This window comes from Opisthorchis viverrini (assembly GCF_000715545.1).
Source record: "Opisthorchis viverrini unplaced genomic scaffold opera_v5_27, whole genome shotgun sequence".
Classification (NCBI taxonomy): domain Eukaryota; kingdom Metazoa; phylum Platyhelminthes; class Trematoda; order Opisthorchiida; family Opisthorchiidae; genus Opisthorchis; species Opisthorchis viverrini.
Genome location: NW_008751682.1, coordinates 2,616,704 through 2,636,984, shown reverse-complemented (window position 1 = coordinate 2,636,984; position 20,281 = coordinate 2,616,704). Strand labels below are relative to the sequence as shown.

The 20,281-nt window shown below is 45.1% G+C and overlaps 1 protein-coding gene across 1 annotated transcript in view; it reads right to left on the bottom strand.

Annotated features, from left to right (window-relative positions):
• Positions 1-11,247, bottom strand: part of T265_02238 (hypothetical protein) — a gene marked incomplete at both ends in the record, with an annotated part of 15,171 nt that extends 3,924 nt beyond the window's left edge. Inside the window, 2 exons of the mRNA XM_009166426.1 lie at positions 2,376-2,494; positions 10,964-11,247. Of these exons, the coding sequence (XP_009164690.1) occupies positions 2,376-2,494; positions 10,964-11,247 (403 nt within the window). The remainder of the gene's footprint in view (positions 1-2,375; positions 2,495-10,963) is intronic.
• Positions 11,248-20,281: the final 9,034 nt, after the last annotated feature.

Genomic DNA, 20,281 nt, shown 5'->3' with positions numbered 1-20,281 from the left:
GATAGAACTATTCTTGGTGTGGTGGTTCAACGGAATACGGAACTACGGAATCTCCTATTTTGAACTGTGAGTCAAGATTTACTTGGATTTTTCTCCTTGTGACTTTGTATCTGGCCTGCATTAGTAATTTTCTCTGTTCACTAGAAACTCCATAGAGCCGTTAACCACTACAGACCTGTTTCGCTCGACATCCTTAAAGACGTAGGTAGTATTATTCAGTTATACCCACTGGTGGTTGAACAAGTGGCTGTTAACTTGCCCGTCGACCTTGACAAAATAACTGCCTCAGCGGGCACCATAGAGCCGTTAACCACTACAGACCTGTTTCGCTCGACATCCTTAAAGAAACACGTAGTATTATTCAGTGGTTGAACAAGTGGCTGTTAACTTGCCCGTCGACCTTGACAAAATAACTGCCAATCTCAGCGGGCAGATCAACGGTAACCTGACCAACCACCAGTAAACTCATCCGAGCTACCAATATTTCAACACATTGAAAATTACCCCTCAGTCAAGGCTGCAGTTTTGTCCAGAAATCTCGGATGCGACCCAGTTCTCTAGTCGACCCTCCCAATGAGCCACAGCTTCCTGTCTAGCTGTTGATTGATTCCAGTCAAACATGTCCACCTGGGAAACAAGGGTGATGGAGAAGAATACTTGGAGATTTTAAACGGTTTCTACTGGTATCCACGGTTTGGACTATCGCAGTTCACGGCGAGGAAGCACCAAGTTCGACTGATGAGTCGTCAAGTGTTGTTTGGTGAACATATCCCATGTCACCTTTGGTCTGCCCTCTGAATAGTCCTCAAGTACTTCTCAGATTATATTTTCTGCACTACACTCTACTTTTAGAGTAGGAAGTGACAACACTCTATATTTTGTCACTCAATAAACAAGCAATGCCTCTCGCGGTTATAAGATTTGATGACCTTGATCCGTGGTTCAGGTTCTGTCATTGTCACGTGAAGTGTACTGTTACTTAGCGCCGTGTAGTCTAATCCCACCTGATTGCTTCAGTACACACACCGATTTCGATTGATTTCTTTCATCAAGATCCGATAACAGGTATGACTCCTTACACCAGACTGTACTGGACAAGCGATGACCGACAGAATCGCCTGATCCAGGACGATTGATCGACTAGCTGGCTCTGTGGGATCCGAAGTGATCTGTCATACTCCATCAGCGGATCACATGATAAAAAAGATCGTTCAGCTGTAACACCCTTCCGGTGCCTAGCTGCCATTCCACCCGAAGCCACCCGAGGCTAAGATACTGCCGGGGTTGCCCAAGCGTAGACAGGGGAAGTCGAGAGGCAGAAGTCGGGTTCGAACCACGGACCTTCGGGTCAGTAAATTCGCGCTGAATCACATGATAAAGCACTACTGAAATGCTCTCCACCTTGAACTTTCTTGCGCTGCTCACAGCCTCATCGATAATGAACATCGATGGGCCGTTGGCCATAGGGGTGTACTGTGAGGAATTTGCTACGAGCAACTATTCATCCCAGCAACGTAACTGGCGACTTGAGGACAATAGGGGCCAGGCTGTTTCTACCAAAAGTACGGGAAATCATTTTATGATTGTCATGAATTGACAGGAAGTCGCAATGACGGATCGAATCGGTCACAAAGGGGGGGTGGTTGCTCAGCGGAACATACTACTCATAAGGTTGTCGAGAACTCCTTGATAGCCCAAGACCGGTTTCACCTTTCTTGAAACTCATCAAATGCACGCAGTCTCCGAGTTTTCGTTAAACTTATGTTCTAATTGAATGCCAAATCGTATGCAATGGGCGAAGTACCTTTCGGTGCCCAGCTGCCAGTCCACCAGGAGGAAGGACGAGGGTTGGGATACGGTCAGGTTGCCCAAGCTTACCCAGGAGCAGTCGAGATGCTGAGGTTCGTTTCGAACCACAAACGTTCCGGTCGGTATCTTCGTGCCTCAACCACGGAGCTATCTCAAGCTCAATCTCATAAGTATTATGTTCAACCAGGAAAATATGTTGCAAAGTCTCAAACGTTCCATCAACCAAAAGGTGGGGCGGCAGGCCATTGATTTGTAAAACATCACAAAAGACAGTTCAGCTGGGATGGAGCTGAGCCAAAAACCAAATTGGTGTGAAAGTAGGGGTATTTCACCAAAGAGGTGTTTATTTTACGGGGTTTTACTCCAGAACGAACACAGGTCTCAACGTGTTGGCTTACCCAGGTCGTCCTGCTCCATGGGAAATGAACCTCAAATTACACCAGACTGGAATACGATCTATGAAACCAATAACTGAAGTAGTAGCAGCCTCTTACAAGCGGACGATAAATCATTTGCAAGGGAGTATCAGCAGATTTCGATCGGATCAAATGCGGCAACAAACTTACACGTTTTAGTTGTCGATGTTTGAAAACTCTGCCCGAAGATCCGCGTGAGAAGTTCGTCTAACGATGCATCTTTGTACATCCTATTTGCGTCCCCAGCTGATTTGGGAGTTGGATTCGTTCTGAAAGCAAAAAAATAGATGGATACATATAACGTGGACAACGTAATTGAAACCGGATCAGTGATGGTTGCAAGTGACTCTGGTTACAACTAGAACAAAGCGTTGTGAATGCTTGACGAAGTTACCGCCGTCGGACTTAAATATGAAATTTCTCGCATCTTCACTGAGGTAATTTAAACTAAAGAAACTCCAGTCACGTATACCGTAAGACGGATTCCTCATGAGGGTGAGAAAGTCTATAAAACTGATCGGATTATTGACTTTGTGCACTAATCATGGGTACCGATCGGTGAAAAGAACTAGTTGTGATGGGTCATAATTAGTCAGGCACAGTATAATACGTACGCCGCGCGAAATCACACAAAGCGGTTCCGTTCTCCCCCAAATATTCCGTCTCTTCCTCAGCTTTCGCGCTTGTTCAAACACCGACCGCGGAATTAGAAAGCATCAGCCCGGATCGTCCTTACACACTTGAATGCACAGAAGCGCGAGATCAATTGGGGAACCAACCAATCACGTGAAGGGAACATAACAGCTGATAGGGCGACGTGTCCAATCATAGGCAGATTCTACGTCTGAGTTGATTGGTTGACCGATGGGTAGACAGAATCAAGGACCACATAAAGTGAACTGCGTTCGTAGCAGTACACCAGAATCAATAGGTATAGATTGGACAAATGATAGTAATAATAATAATACTATTAATAATAATAATAACTGATTTTTATGCACCTCCCTACTTTATACTGGACAGAAGGACAAGTCACGTTTGCCCTATACAACTTGCGTTACCGGTTAACCTCAACTCTACACAAGAAATCTGATCCGCGTTGAACATTTATAACTATTTAGCACAGCTTCTGTTTCGTGAGTAGGCTATTCAATAAGGGTAGGAAATCTGGCGGTAACGAAATTTCCCGTGATCATGCTGGCCTTTGCAGTGGGGTAAATATGGTTGGCAAATCTAGTCCACACGAAGCAGTCCACTTGAACTTCGTACTTTTCAACACGTCCCACAAAATTGTTATGAACACGAGAGTATGGTCTACGTTGCTTCCTGCTGTGAATCAAAGGTAATCGGCAGTTGTTTTTCTCTCATAAGTAGTGTGACTTACGTCTGTTTATTATAACGCCGTCTGGTTCCCGTCTACACTTCAATTACTTATGTCGATAATTTGTCACCTATCCGTCTTCGCTTGAAGATTCGCGTCGACTCTGCCTATTTTCGAGTGTTTGACCGGACGGTAAGTAAAGTTACCCGGGGAGGGGGGAACTCGGACCATGGGGGCGGCAAATGAGCGTGCTATTCACTGAGCCAGCTCGACATCCCTGGTAGCCCTTTGTAATGCATCCTACCTGATAGCACTTGCTGGGATTGCGTTTTAGACGGGCCTAAGTGCACATTTCAATTTGACACATAGTAAGTGTTACCCCTTCACGCTGTGAGCTTAAGACTGCAGTTACATTCAATTTGTGCCAGACTCACCCGATGCCTGCTTTTCCAGATAGTTTACATTCCTTTTGATTCGGAAGCACTGACCATCTTCTGTGCCGTTATCCCTGTATAGTGCCTATTTGACTATCTCCGTACGGCCCACTTAGCTCACGATGTTTGTCAACCCATTTATTCATACAGCCAGCTGCCCTTATCCACCTGTTCCTACCACCCGGTACCTACAGAATAGCAACTGTGTATAGTCCGATAGCTTCAGTCGCCCTGTAAGATCCCTAGCCACCGGGGTCTTACGGTCTATTTGGGGTTGGTCGAATGGGGAGCTATTGTAGCTCACAGCAAGTCAGAAAAACACGTAAGTACGGACACGGGTGTATTGGGTACACGCGGCCAAACTGGTCCGCTTTCGTGGCAGGTAAGCAAACGACTGAGTCACATATCCAGTCAACCCACAGCGCTCACGCGAGCCAACCAATCGGACACACATCCAATCAGCCACTCAAGTCACATGCCAGATCGATGGTGGAACGACGAACGGACACGCACACGCGCAAACTCTCTGACACACCGGAGCAGCTACTACAGGAGCCCCCAATCGACGATTGGTTTTGCCGCTAGAGCACACATGTTAGGGGAACGCACATATTTCTTTACATCCTGGTCAATGTTTGTGGGCAATACCCAAATGCATCGGCTGTCAGTTGGCTCTTTAACTGGTTTGTTCATTTTCTCCAAATCGGCCCAATGTTTTGTTTCGTACATGGTCTACCTGGCCGGAACTCCAAAAACGGTAGTGTAGTGGGATTGCGGCGGAAAGCCGGTCGTTCCACCCTTACGGACAAGCTCCAGTTTGTTCTTGTCTTTTACCTGCCGGCATCCCAATTCATACACGCATACGGTATGTGTAACGAGATCAAGGGGAATATCGGGAAGGTTTTACTAGCAAGGTATGGGTACCGGCCACTGATCGCCTTAGTTTCTCTGCCATTCTTTGTCCAATTAACCCAATATTCCTTCTTAAGTATCAGAGTTCACTTTCCAAGTGAATTAGATGATGATCAGAAACAGTATTTCGGTTTCAGAAGGGCTTGCTAAGCAACTGGTAGTTTTTTATATTTGGGCAACGTTTCGCTTCATAAGGCCAAGTGAATAGGTCACCAAGTTGGCTAGGTTTTAAGGCAGACGGAGAACTAATCAGTAAGTGTTTCAGTTTGTCTGGACTGAACACACTACTCATAAGGTTGCTGAGACATGTCGATACCCCACAACCTGTTTCCTCCTTCTTGTGGCTCATCCGCTAGGTACAGTCTTCGAGATTTCGTCAAACTCGAACTCAAATTTTGTGCAGTTCTCGAAATACTATCACATGATCATAAAGGGAGATCAACTGTTGAAGAACCAGAGATTCAGTGGAGATCCAGTTGAGTCGCCCATTGAAAATCAAATTAGTTTGCAAGTAGGCATATTGCACTAATTGTTCTGCTCAGCATCGGCTTTAACCCACTACATAAACAGCTGTCAAAACCTATCCGGCAGCCAATCATCTGTTCTCTTGAAGCTCATCCAATAGACGTAGTCTCGGAGTTTTCATCAAACTTATGTTCCACTTCTACTCAGATAATTCGAGTCGTTATAAAGCGGCACCTAAGTACATACTACGTATTAGTGCTTGCGAAAGGAAAACTTCTTGTGTCCACAACATCCTTGTGCTAGTCAAAACAAAGTTACGCTTTGTACTTTGGTTTAGCTCACGCGACCAAACATCATGTGATCTGATCACAAGTGGTCAGCTGATCATGGGATAGAACAGTCGCACTGTGAATGATCATATAACTTTCATTCCACCTGCTGATGTATGATTTTAGAAACTAACCCTTCTTCAGACCGTAATTTGGAGAACAGTATGATGGTGACTGCAGAAAGCAGAGAGAAAGCCAAGGCCTGTTGATAAGCTTGCTGAAAACCCCTCGACAGCCCACGACCGGTTTCGCTCTTCTTGGGGCTCATCAGGTAGGCGCAGTCCCAGCGAACCTTATGTTCTACTTGAATCAACATTGGATAGCTTTTTTTACACGTGAATTCCGTTTCAACCTTGGACTCAACCGAATGCAGTTGAGTCTCTCGTTTATGTTGGTCCGTGTTATCCAAAGTGTAAGGCCTCCCGAAAGTGAGTGTTCCGAGAAATGAGCGATCATCTGAAGCTCATGATGAAAAAGTCGAAAATCCGAGCCTATCCAGTCCAAGTATCCGGCATACCATCGTTGTCACCTGGTATGCTCATAAAATCAGCAACTTTTATCATGAAACAACCGAGCCTATCCAGTCCAAGTATCCGGCATGCCATCGTTGTCACCTGGTTTGCTCATAAAATCAGCAAATTTTATCATGAAACAAACCGTTGGACACACATCATCAATCGACTGACTACCTCTCCTAACAGTCCTCACTATTCGCCAAGAATACGTAGCAGCCGATCACCATTGGTGTATACGTGGGGTGACATGGTTCTTACGGGAATGCCAACACAGCCGGTCGTCTACAATGTTTGGCTAACTCAGCGCAGGCATCCTACTAATCTGTCGCTCCAGACAGCCTGTAGTTCCAACTTACGGACCTCAAAGTGCATACAAACAAACCCATTTCAGACTCTGATCGATCGTTCCAGCCCAGGTTTCTGTGTCACCCTTATCACGCGATCCACCAAAGCTTGAGCCCCAGATGTCCATGTAAGACACAACCAAACCATATGCTCCACTGTGTGTGAACTAAAAATTCCTTCAGAATGGGCTAATTAGTTTCCTTGAAGTGTGAAATCCGGTTTAAAAGGACGGTATTGGAATTCGTGACAAAGCCTAATTTCTTCTCGTGAATTTTTATCTCCTCAAATGCCCAGAACGAAAAGGATTCATGTAGTTTGCTGCTCGATTCTGTGACAACAACCCAAAGTCATCTTCTGGAATTTCCAAAGAAACCAATGTAGCTTTTTGAGTCACTTTTTGAGAGTTCAAAAGTTTGTTTGTTCCCACCGGTATGCAACTCGTCAGGGCGTTGTTTCTAATGAAGCTTGCTGTAGTGTTTGATCATTAAGCGGAAGCAGGCCGTAAAATGATCGCGTAGCTTTTAATGTATTCAGATTTGGACAGGAAGGGTGCTGTCGTTTCACCGCGATCTTCGAGATAACCGCCAATGTGCATGACGGCCCTCAAAGTCAAAAACGACATGCAATAGATTATATTCCTCGTGTACTTCATTGCTCTCTGCACTTCCTGTTTAGGAATGCCAGCAAAAAGGATTGATGGACAATCCGAAACGGGTTAAAAAGTTCACTGAGCAGACTGTGCAACCAGACTTGAATTACATCTAGATATGTTTTAAGCATTGTGGACTTCGCAGTCTGCAGTGACGTTAATTGCAGTCATTCTTAATTTTTGGTGGTATGCACTGAATTAGTGTTACTAGGCTGGATTATTCACTGAGTGAATAGTTTGTCACACCAGCGCTATCACGGTCGAATCGCTCGTGAAAAGTGCAAATGTAGCTTGTCGTTTATGACTGATCAGAACATAGGGTTGTGGTGCGTTGAGCACAATTCAAAACGGAGTGTTAAGCGCAAAACCAACCGACGTGTCCACACCAGTAAGCTAACAACAACGGTGGAACCGGTCGAGTTTCAATGTTGAACTCAAAGCCCTAGACCTGAAGGATCTGGCAGTGCGACCAACAAAAGGCACAGACAACCAGCCGTCGGGTCGTTTGGAGTGAATTCTCGAAAAACTAAAAAACAGTAAAGGCCATGTGGAGTCGATCAGCTGATAGAAGCAACTAACCAGTCAAGTTTGGATCACCCGAACCAAACCCTTTCATGTGTGGACCACTTTTCTGCTACCTGTAGTTGGCTCAGCTAAAAAAACCGAAAGCTATTCTGATACGCATTCTCGAACAATAAAATGGTTCTGCCGCATAGATCTGCCACCGAAACTGGTTTACCGCTCGCACTCAGGTTCTGTTATGGCCAAGAAATCTAGCCTGCAAGCGACTGAACCGAAGATCGGAACGCTTACAGGTACATCATCAAGCCGAGCACTGATTGGGCGAAAGTGTGGGCACGGCGACCAATCAGGGTTCAGCATCCGCCACTCTGACCTTCAACACTTACTTAAAGGATTGGGTGAGACGGTCTCCACACTAGCTAATTTTGACGTTTGGGTTCCCCTGAAAAGCACATACGGCTGGCCACTAGCTACGATTAGACGACATTGTGCAATAAAGTGAGATGTTGTGGAAGCGCGCAATAAGCAGTGCGAAAATAATATCTGAAGCATGTAGTGGTGATGAAGCACTGACAACCGATTCGCCATGATCAATAAACATAACAGAGCAACGTGAGCATGTCCAAGCCACCTTCATGTGTACAGCAGTGATGACGTGGCGGGGTAGTGACTCACCCACTCTCACGACAAACTGTTCAACGAAAGATGATGTTTTCGTTGTATTTCCGGTTTTCAGATAACTATTTAGGGAGTCAGTCAGTGTTATTTCTTTGGTTCTGTTAAGGAAAATCCAGTGCAAAAAATTTCGAGCCCCGAGATCGTTTTTGGAATGGAGTTGCATCCATTCTGGGGTACTGTATATCTTAAAACGATAAATGTGTTAAGGCACCATCCTAGGGGGCACATGAGGTTGGGTCATTGAACTTTCAACACTACAGGTGTAAGAAATAAGTCCAGTGCAGTATTAACACAGTAAGGCTCGTGAAACGCGCTGTTCTCCATAGATAGAATATACTACTCGTAAGGTGGCTGAAAGGCCTTCGATACCCCACGGCCAGTTTCGTCCTTCCTGGTCTCACCAGGTAGTCACAATCCCCGTCCACTTTATGTTCTGCGTGAACACAAATTGTGTGCATTTCGTGAAATACACTCATTTTGACACTGACTTGATTTTGGTGGAAGACCGAGTTGCGTCCGTAGCCACCCAGTCACCCACATAATTGAATGTTCAGCTCACAGGATCACGGGACTTGTCTTTTTTCATACTCAGACCGCGTCACATGAAGCTGACCTATCGGACACCGATTGTCTGTATCGTCTAGTCAGCGTAGCAACTACTCGTGTGCTGACGCGCCCACATACACGCAAACGGACGTACATATAGGGAAACCGAACACAATCAGCACACACAGACTCGCGCGCGCGCATGGAGCAGGAAGTGAACACTCCAAGTCCACGGACAATTATGGAGTACGTGTAGCAGCCAAACTGCGGAGAAAACACGTTTTCGCCATCCGGACTTTCACCAAGGAACTCTCCCTTTGGACTTGCTCCACATTTTATATTGCCTTTATTTTATACATGCTGCAAATCGCTTCTGTAAACTACTGTCAACCACAGTAAAGACTGTTATTAGTCTATATACCTTCTGAGTTGTATTATGGCCGTCATCAACAGTGCACTAATATATGCAATTTGGGTTAAAGTAGCCCGTCAGATTGGTGACTTCGCCTCCCTGGTGAGCCACAGGAAGGACGAAACCGGCCACGAGCATTCGAAGGGTTTTCAGCAACCTTATGAGCCATGTGCTCCTCAAAGACAGTGGACCGCGATATATCCAATATCGTACCAACTGAAACATGAGACGGCCTTGTTCAGCACCTTCAGTAGGATATCACAAACGAGAGATTCAGCTGAATTCAATTGACTATCCCATCAAAACCAAGTCAGTGCGTGAATGAGTGCTCTTCAATCTCTCGGTTGCGGCATAGATTCACCTCTGTCTGACGTCTGTGTTCATGGAATGGTAGTATAATGAAGGTATCTGGCATGGAGATGGGGGTCTTCTCATGCAGAGGTGTATTCGAAAACCTGTTATAGCCTGGCAACAAATAAGAGCGAATCACTTGTTCAGGTCACCAATACCATCAACAGCCCTGCATCGTGATAGGTGCTCCGGACACGCCCGCATGACTGACCTGATCGTTATACGCTGCCAAGCAGATTTTTTATTTGCTAGTAAACGGTGACCTTGAACACAGGAATTCGAACGTACGGAACGCCTGCCTTGAATAGCTATTCGATGCCGATTACTTATGTAGTTTATAAGGGAGAGAACAACTAAAATGATTACTCAGGGGTCAAAAAGTTTTTTCCGGGTTTCCTGAGTCTTTTTAACCGTCATATCAACAGGTATGGGTGACGTTCCTCGATAGGTTTTCAAATTCCTTTTGATAAACCTCTTTATTGAAAAAAAACGTACGATAGTGGTTCATTACAGCGTTTCACGAACTTTCGGAAATTTAGTGAGGAATAAAACCCTCAGATTGAGGTCGAAAATAAACAGTATTTACAATTTGAAGGTTACAAGTTGACGGAAGAAAACACAGACACTAAACCGTACAAAACCCTGGAACTAGTCTACGCTGCCTCGAAACTTTGCTCAATCCAGTTAGGAGTGAAACTATTCTCATGAATCGATTTCAGTGTGAAATTCGCCTTGAAACCTTAGATTTAGACCACAGATTGAACCACAGATTGTTTAGTTCTCCGGATTTATCTACCATCCATCAACTTGGTTGCGGATTACCTGAGCGGATAAACAGAATGACATACACCAGAGTGCATACTTAAACAAATACTGTGAAATGTTCGTTTGGCAGTAACAGAACTGGTTCAAAAAACCACATCGATTTGCAAATGAGTGTATTTCCCGAAAACAGCCCAATTTGGGTTCAAGTGGAACATAAGGTTGACGGAAATTCGGGGACTGCGCCTACCTGATGAGCCCCAAGAAGAGCTTAACCGTTCGAGGGCTGTCGAAGAGTTTTCAACAACCTTGTGAATAGTTTCCTTTATGAGTCAAAGGATAGTTCTGTCAAACGGGAAGAGATCATTGTACCATAGTGAACCAAAGAACGTTTCCTATTAGCAGTACACTTTATTCTGGTGACAGAAAAACATTGGCTTAGTTGTTAATGATGGTGATGATTTCATCACGTAAGCAGGGAAAAAGGGTCAACTTACTGTCCACCTTGTGAATCTTCGAATTGATCATTTTTCGTGCTGCTCATCCAATCCGTCACATCACCCGCCCTCAGTCCTGATCGAAGTGTCTGATAAGCGGTATTTATGCGGACGAAATGATGAGCTGCTGAGACACTATCCGGATTTTTATCCGGATGAAAGCGTTTCGCCAGCCTGTAATAGGCCTTTTTCAATTCGCCTACAGTCACATTGGCCTGGACTTCTAGGACTTTGTACGATTCTTGTTTCAACAGGTCGTCAACCTGAGTTTCTTTATTCTTCATTTTCCCCGCTGTCTGCTATCCGGTTTCCAGCCCGACCGCCGATAGGAGCGAGGGTTTGAAAGTGATCTAGCTGTGCCGTGTCGATCAATTGCTCGATTTATAAAAGTGCATCACAGCAAGACGGCCAATCAGAAGTAAGAGTCATGGTGACGAATCGGCTGCGTTCGTTCCAAGTCTATCAACAAAAGCAGAACGGCGGGTGGTCAAGTTGGGCATAAAAGTACACGAGATGATGGTATCTGGTCGCTTGTCCTGCGTTGTGTATTCCGTTGTATCGCCACACTACAAATGACAAACCATGAATTATGTTTTAAGACCCTATATTCGTCGCTCCATGGAGAGTAAGCTGTAATTCAACGGCTATTGTTACTATAGTTGCACATTAGAAATACAGATTTTGAGGTCAGATTTACCACTTCACGAATTTTGGACTTGATTCGACAACCACGAGTTCCCGGCAAGACATCAGCTCAGCGCGTCAGTAAAAATCAGCATCGGGATGGGGTCTGGTGGCTACTACCTGAGTATAGGAGCCCGAGAACGCACCATTGCCTCATTTGAATTAAGAATGGACAGTACTCACACTCGATACAGTGTTGGAGAATGATGGAGTTGAAAACAGCATGGGTCGTTATTAGGTCCATGTTCGCCAGCAGTTTCGTGTCACGGCGTTAGTCCGGAACGACCCTGTCTTGTTTTTCGTAAAAGGTGTGCGTAACCCAAAGGCCATATTATGCGCACGTACCGAAACACCCAAGGGCGACCTGGTTTCAGATACCCTAAATGTGTACGTTGTGACGACCCTGTCTTGTTTGAAATTCGGCTTCACGCGCACGTTTTCAAGAAACCATTTAACCGCGGTAAGTCTATCATCATAAGGCTTCTTGGGAGCGATGAGGAATCTAATCTGGATGATGAACAGCTGCATTCAGGTTTTGGAAGTTTGAGGAATGTCCGCAAACTTCGCCTTCCCTGTCTGTCAGACAGTTGATGGGGTACACACAGCGTGACCGATGGACGTGTGGGGATCCGAGAACAAGGTCACAATCGTGGCTGTAACTGGTGTAGGTGAGATTGGAGGGGGGGGTAACTGTGCCAATGTAGAGTCCATAAGGCAAACCGGGTTTATCAAAATCATGGTTCCGATTTGTTCACTCTCGGGCACTTGCAATGCACTCCTGATTGACCGTTTCACTAGGCCACTGATTTTCCCAGCTATCATAACTGACACTGTTACGTATTACAAGTCTGTTATATATTTCCAAGTTTCAAGGAACCGGTGAGGTAGAAAAGAATATCTGTGTTTGGGGTGACTGCTGTCTGCACTGGAGGTTTACAGATGTTTTGAGTTCCAAACTGAGGATCAGATTCTTAAAAGGCCACAACCCAAAGCTTCAATGATACTTTTGTGGCACTCTAATGTGAAGTCATAAATCTGTGCTGACTAACTTTTGGTATTCTTTAAACCCTGGTACGTTACCGTGGCAAACCGCAGTTCTGGACGGATATGTTCTGTACCGGATGGGAAATATCCTCAAAAATATTACCGTCAAATCTGATCTGTCCAAACACCCCTTCGAGTTGGAAGCAAGTGGAGGACATAATTAGCTGCTGAGAATGCGATCGACATTGACGAATCCTCAGATCAACCCAAGTTGTCGAAATTTCGGAAAGGAAAAAGTAAAAGTTTACTGTACAAGAATTATTGTTTATGAACTAATTGTGATCAACGCCTTCAGTAATTTAGCATCATTGTGTGAAATGCACTGATCTTACGCGAAAATTATTTCAGCTAAGCACTCATTGATACTTAGGACGTGAAATGCAAAAAATCTTCTACGGGTTGTCGAATAAGCGCGATCTCAAAGGATATTTGATCACCACCGATGGTCTTCCAAAGTTTTTGTTACAGATTCAATTAGCCACAGTCCAAGTGCTTAAGTTAACGTTGATAGACTGTCTTAAGGAACTGCATCATACTTAGTTACGTGCCATTTCCTAGAAGATATTGTACTGCTATTAAGTTAGCCATTTGCGAAGGGGGGAATCCAACGTACATGGAAAGTTTACTTATCTGTGCCTGTGGAGGAGTTGATTGCACTGTGCGCCTTTTCACCGTCCTCTTAATCTGAGGTGTATCGTAACGCTGCTCTCATCTAGGTGACTGGCGACCATCCATCCAGTCGAACTGCTAATTTAAGAAAGCTCAGACAATATATTATTGTCTACTTATGTCTTGCATGAGTAGTGTAACTTTATAAACTAACCAGCAGTGCTCAGTGTACCCGTGTACTCCGTTACCGCCTGCAAGTCAGCCTTTCGCAATATTTCGAGCGCGCATCCTGTCACTAGGACAAACTAGCCCACAGAAAGGGCTGACTACCTTCAAAAAGTCTAACCTATCCAGTTTGATGGGACCCATCCAACCTTACTTTCAGACCGCTAAAGAATCAATGAGTTCTTGAAAGTCTCAGTATAACCAGACACCTCCAGTGAGCGATTCGGGCACAAATACCGAAAATCCACTTTCGGTACAGTGTGATAATCCTTTACAGACTTAATTTCAGAAGTGCTATCGACTTATCAACTAGGTAACATGGGTCACGACTCGCAACTACCTTTACTGACTGCCCTACAGATAACAACCGACATCTTCCAGGTGTTCGTGGTACTTGATGCACAGTACTGCGCAAAGATTCGCTGAAATGCTGTACCCTTTAGTAATAGGTGAGCATAAATGGACGAATTCGCCTGGCTCTATGACGTTTTCTTTTCTGACTGTTGTCTCCTACAGGGACATCATGGTTCTTTGCCAGGGGCCATGTTAGGTGATGGCCCGAAGATGAACACGTCCCATGAATGGTTTTCTAACGGCGTCCAATTTACCTAGGAACTAGTATACAACCACTGATGGTAGGCAGATTACTCGTATAGGATGCCAGCTTCCTTCTTTCAATAAACGGACTCGCCGTTTCTTCCCATGGTTGAATAGTGAGTGGATCGACATGGATTGATGTGACAAGTGGATTGCTCGGCGTTTCATTAAATGTCAGTTGAGGTTTCATCAAGAAGTCAAATCAGACTACGCCCAAAAGTCAACAGGTATCATACAGCTGTTTTAACGTTCTTGTATCGAGTGTTAGACCTACAAATGCATTTGGTTTTTATCACCAATCGCCTTCCTTTTATTAGTTGGATACTATTCATTCCTGTCAGAGTACGTGATCAGCTGTATGAATAACTCGACATGGCACCACTCGTTCTCCGAACACGTGACCACTCGTTCTCCGAACACATAGCACGTGACCTGGCGTAAACTGGTCCCTCGGTTGATGTCTTTTCAGCTGAAAGTCCGGTGAGACTTGTGAGATATTAAATTTTCTGGGCAAAGTGCTTGTGGTTACTAGGTCAGGAGGATGAATGGGTTGCAAAACTAACCTTAATCACCCCGGTCTTCTACAAACCTTCAAAGTAGCAAACCATAGACTTGAATTGTGCTATAAGTGGTCAAAGATTTCATGGGTATGAACCTGACCATTGCCACTAGAGGTTTACGTGCTCAACTCGTATTTCGTATGTACTGCTGCGCTGTGTTGTGCTTATCTTCATCACAAAGTTGGTTTGAGGTGAAATCTGCATTCAACGTTGAAACGGTTGAATGAAGTCCAAACAGAGTTTCGTGCGTTTTTCTCTACTTATGCTCCGAGCTTTTAACAAAAAGCGTGTTTTTTGCATTAAATCTAATGTCAACCCCCACACGGAAAAAGCGGCACACTCCGGGAGAACAACTTGTCCCGCGTCCCTGGAAGACCTTGTAGTGTCTGTAATCCGTTGTCACATTTATTTACCATTTTTCCTAAACTTGACCTAAATTTTGTAAATGTTGTACATATTTTATCATGACGTTTGTTTTATTGTACCAATAATTGCATAAAAAATGGTGCAATACACAAGTTTTCGAGGCGACTTTCTGACTTCTTGCTGAATCAGTGGATTTACGCTCCGTTGAACTGTTTGCTGACTGCTGAATCAGTGGGACTATATCTCTGTGTTTATGTGAACTGTTGAACGTCACAATAACTCCCTGTGACATTTTTTTAGCTGTGAATAACTTTCCTATCGTGGAATATACTACTCACACGTGAATCATCTGTGGAAAATTTCTACAAGTGAATATTTCCTTCACAGCCGGCTATTGCATTGGAATCGGTGTAGTGGACTATTGGACCTACGCATTCGTGAGTCCTTATCGATTGCTTATTCTCTTCTTATTGTGATTTTGTTACTTTGCTCGTTCATTTGATCCAACATGCTAATAAGGTCCTAAGTCTGCTACAACCTCACTGTGTCAGGACGCGCCCAGACATGAAAAAAGTACATGTGCAGAGAGTGACGCATCCCCAAGGTCACCATCGGTACGACACGTTTCGGATAGCAGGTGTGTTGGCCCAGCACACCAAACACGGCTTAGCAACATAAGACCAGCAGATTGGGGCTGAAAATGTTCACGACCGGAACACCACCATTGGGTGTACAGAACGAACAAGTGAACGACCATATTTGGCCATTTAATCATCCCATACATTTATGCAGAAGCTCTGTATGTTTTTTCGGACGATATAGCTGTGTCCCGAGTTCTTTATCTTCTCCTTATCGCGTAGTCCGGCAGGCTCAGTGCAGGCATAACCCGTAGACGGCCACCCACGATGCAACACAGCGTTTGCGTGTATGACGAGCACCATATATCGCCAGTAGGTGCGCTGGTGTGACCTCGAAGGTAGCATATGTGTGCTTTGTTGCCAAGGCTGAACACTACGTTCAAGCAATGGGTTAATAACCCCGTTTTCGTTTGGATGCATCAGTGACAGAGAACCCGAAAGTACAACCCGTGTTTATCCATTTCGTCTGTCTGTCAACACAGACAGTCTGGAATTGATGGGTGGTTTCTCGGTTTTCGCCACTGCCGAAGCTAGACAGTTTTTTTCAGGGTTTTGCCCTTCCTCTTTTCAATTGAAGAGGAGAGCATGGTCGTAAAGTTGTTTACAAGCAAGTCTCGGTTTCTGACCGAGAACATGAAGAGTTGATGACTGTGTATGATTTTCATTAGCTCAGCAGCGGTAGTTCTCGTTCATTTTTTCTGGAGCCCTAATAAGCCGGTTATCGAAATTCGACGTACTGAATCCAGCAACGTATCGGACATGGAGATTCAGGTTCGAAATCAGACTCCGTTAACTTTAGCTCTCTTGAGTAATGTGCCTGCGGTCAAGAGATGCTGTACCATGCAGGTCTGAGCGAATAGGGATTACAACAACCGCAACAAAAACAAAAACAACGACACGAACTGTTGGAATAAATCTTCCAAACGTGTTTCCGCTCGAATCCAATGGGTTATTGTTGTGTCGTGGGTGGCCGTCTATTGGTTACGCCTGAACTGAGCCTACCAGACTAGGCGATAAGGAGAAGGCCGATAATCCGGGACACTGCTGTATTGACAGGACAAACGTACAGAGCCTCTGCGTAAATATATGGGATGACCAAAGGGCCAAATATGTTCGTTAAACTGCTGGTTCTGTACAGTCAATGGCGACGTTCCTTGCGTGAACAACTTCACACCCACTCCGCTGGTCGCATTCTGCTGAGCCACGCTTGGTAGGCTCGGCCAATGCATCTGCCGTCCGGAACGTGTCGGACCGATGGTGACCTTGGGGACACGTCGCTCTTTAAACATCTCTGGACGCGTCTCGACACTGATTGGTCGAACGACGGAAAGCGCCAGTTAATATACCGATGGATGGCGATTATGCCTGTCTAGGTCCGTCACATCATCAGTCCTAAGAGGCTTTCGAACCGACTCAGAGTGCACCTGTAGGGTCTGTGGTTCGGTCCAACGAAGCAATCTTTGTAATCTGATGAGGTGTCTTTAGGCTTCCTCAGGTTGCAGGATCATAACCCCGCGGGTAACCGAAATCCTAGCTTTGGGCCTAGGAAGGTATGCATAATTGACAATTCACACTCCGTGTTTGAACTGATCGATAGAACACACACGCAAACTAGGCGAACAAAATCCTTGACAAACGCATTTCACTGGTGACTGGTGGCGATTAGTGGCATCCGCCGATCAGATGGTTGTTTCCGTCGATCGTTCAAGGTGCTCGAACAATTGCCCCCCTTATCGGTTTGCACCGAGAATTTAGCGGACAGTCTCGCTTTTCAAACGGTTCATCCTGAAGTGAAGTGATAGGGTGTGTCAAACCCCATGTTCACCGGCCAGATTTACTCCTTCAACGCGTCCGGTCGTTATCAGTTGATAGACAACCAGTCTGCCTTTCCATCCGAGGACGGGATAACTTGGCAGATAAACTTCCTACTTGGTGTCAAAAAACGGTCTGACAGTGTTTTTTTCGCTTTCGGCGGATAATTTTACGTGGTTTGTAGCAAGATTAGCTAGTTAACAACAAGGACCAAATGTAATTACTGCAGTCAGGCGGGTAAAAAGGCTGAAGTGGACCAGAGGTAGGCAAACCTGTCATAACCAAACCTCCATTTTGGGGGCACTTTCTTCCAACCTGCTAGCCGCTGCACAGGATGTCTTTCTCCATCGATCAAGCTGCAAGCATGATTTCATCGTATTGAGGTTCCTCGGGCGTGTGCCTACGCACGCCGAACGAGCAAATTTTTTCTCTCTACCGCAAATGAAGTTTCATCAACCAAGCCTACATTGGCCAGTCAACAGACTGCTCATTGCCGACACAATATGGATGACGATGGCTTCACTTCAGTCTTCTCCGAACGTTCTTGCTCATTTTTTCCATCCACTTCACATCCCATGAATTGTGGTCATGTTAGAAAGCGCTGATACTAAGTATGTATTACTACTACCTACGATATTTTCGTTTAGGGTGTATAATTAACAAAATCCGACACTATGTTGTCTTTGAGTGAATCCAATGGTCAGCTGAACATGGCTGGGCTCACATGCTCGTCACGTACACCTCACGAACACAACCTGGAATGCCCCCCCTTTTGCTGCTGCATGAGAAGCTAAATAGAAATAGGGTATATATATATATATATAATGATTGCAGTGAGACTGTTGAAGGCAGATAACTGTTGTGAAGCCCTTCATAGTCAACTGACAGAGTCCCGCACCAATGAACTAATGACTGTGCTTTGAAGAGTAAAAGAGGGGGACAGACAGCAAGCAACACAATTTGCTTAGTTGGGAAGGAAAATTCTACTCCCGGATTACTTCCCCCCTTGCGGAGGATGGTCGCACCGGAAGTTCGGACCCTACAGAGAATGTTTTGACTGGAAGCTTCTCCAATGGCGTTTCGAACAGAAAAGTTGAGATTTGGGTGAAAAGTTTTAATCTATGCACCGCTATGATTGAGAAGGACATTAAAAGCACCATGAGTAAAGAAATGGTCGTTGACTTATTTGCTTGGCTGGGCAATTTGATTGCCAACGTTTCATCTTCACTCGAGGTGACATCATCAGTGCGATATTGGGGAGCGTAGTGATGCGTAGCGGCGGGTTGGTGTTTGTGGTGGCACAATGTGTTACTGCTGAATACTCTTCGAAAGTCTACCGCTGATTTACCTCCTCCTGGGTCTCGTCTGGTGGGCATGGTCGCCGAATCCCAACTTGAATCGTTGAATCCCAACTTGTAAGGAGATAACGAAATGCACTCACATACTGGCGTTACCAACAAACAAAGGAATAGATGAACACTTACGAATCCTGAACTGGCAACCTAACTTCCAGACTTATGCTGTGCAGGCGAGTACTGGAAGAGTGGCTATCCATGTGTGGTGCGTGAAATTTTCTTGGCGAAAGCTAAAGCTCGTGATGGTTTCGGAAGTCCGTCATCTGTAGATGGCACTTGTATGGCCCCAAGATTTCCTCTGGACCAAAATGCGTTTCCATCCGGGTGTTCTGGATTTTTGCGTAAGGGATTTTCCGAGTTCTCTATTTAAGTTAACGCAATTCACCTTGCATCCAGAGGGAAGTCAGCGCAGGTTTTCTCAGCCCTGTGTAGTAACGGTATTTTTACAAGCTTAGTTCTCGATTTGAGCCTCTCAAGCTAGCGTTCACGTCAAAACAACCACCAAAGGTGTACAACGTATATTACGCCTAAAACGAAGTCAGGAACACTTGTACAGCGCTTCATATACATAGCGTAGGCGGCAATAATTTTCTGAAAATTCTGATGCGTTCTGGATGCGGCATTGGCAACTGGCATTCGGCCAATACTGGGTCATGATTGGCTGTTGGGTCCATATTTTCGATCAATCAGATCTCGGCTTCATGCCGGACCGGCAAGCGTCCCGAAATCTTGGCCAATCTTGCGTGGGATAGACTTCTCGGCCATAGCAGCACCTGGGTGCGAGCGCAAAGTGGGATCCGTGTGGAATTCCGTCTAATACCCTGTTCGACAGATGTCTGACAGAGACTTCTGTTGTAGTTCGTGTCAATGAAGCTCTGGAATTTCTCGTTTCACTCAGTAGCATTTCATCTGTCCTTCTAATCAACACAACCTCAGGAACTTGGAAACTTTCATCAAACTCATCCTTCTGACTGAAGCTGAATACAGAATATACCAATTTGAAACTTTTAAGAATCTGGTCGACTGAATTAAGACAGTCACCAATAACGAATAAAGTATCATCAACATATTGGCGCAAAAGTGGCGATGTATTCCATAAAAACGGTAATGTACTTGCATTTCCAGCCGAACACCGCTGCCTAGCGGTTAAACTTTTGAGCCAAAAGCTTTGGTTGAGGACCCTTATTGTCCTCCCGTCTAGGTATGGACGCCCTGTCAGTATCCCAGCATCGTGCAACCATGACATACAGTCATGACAACCATAGGAGATTCCGCTAAAGCGGTCCGAGTGGAGAGCACATTGATGGCTCTTCTCGTTGTTTTCTGAAGGAACCACTGAATGACAATTAGGCAATCAAAATAATTGCTCCGACTTATCTACGAGTATGTGTAAGACAAAGTCACTTGTATAGCCAGTAGTTTCTAACA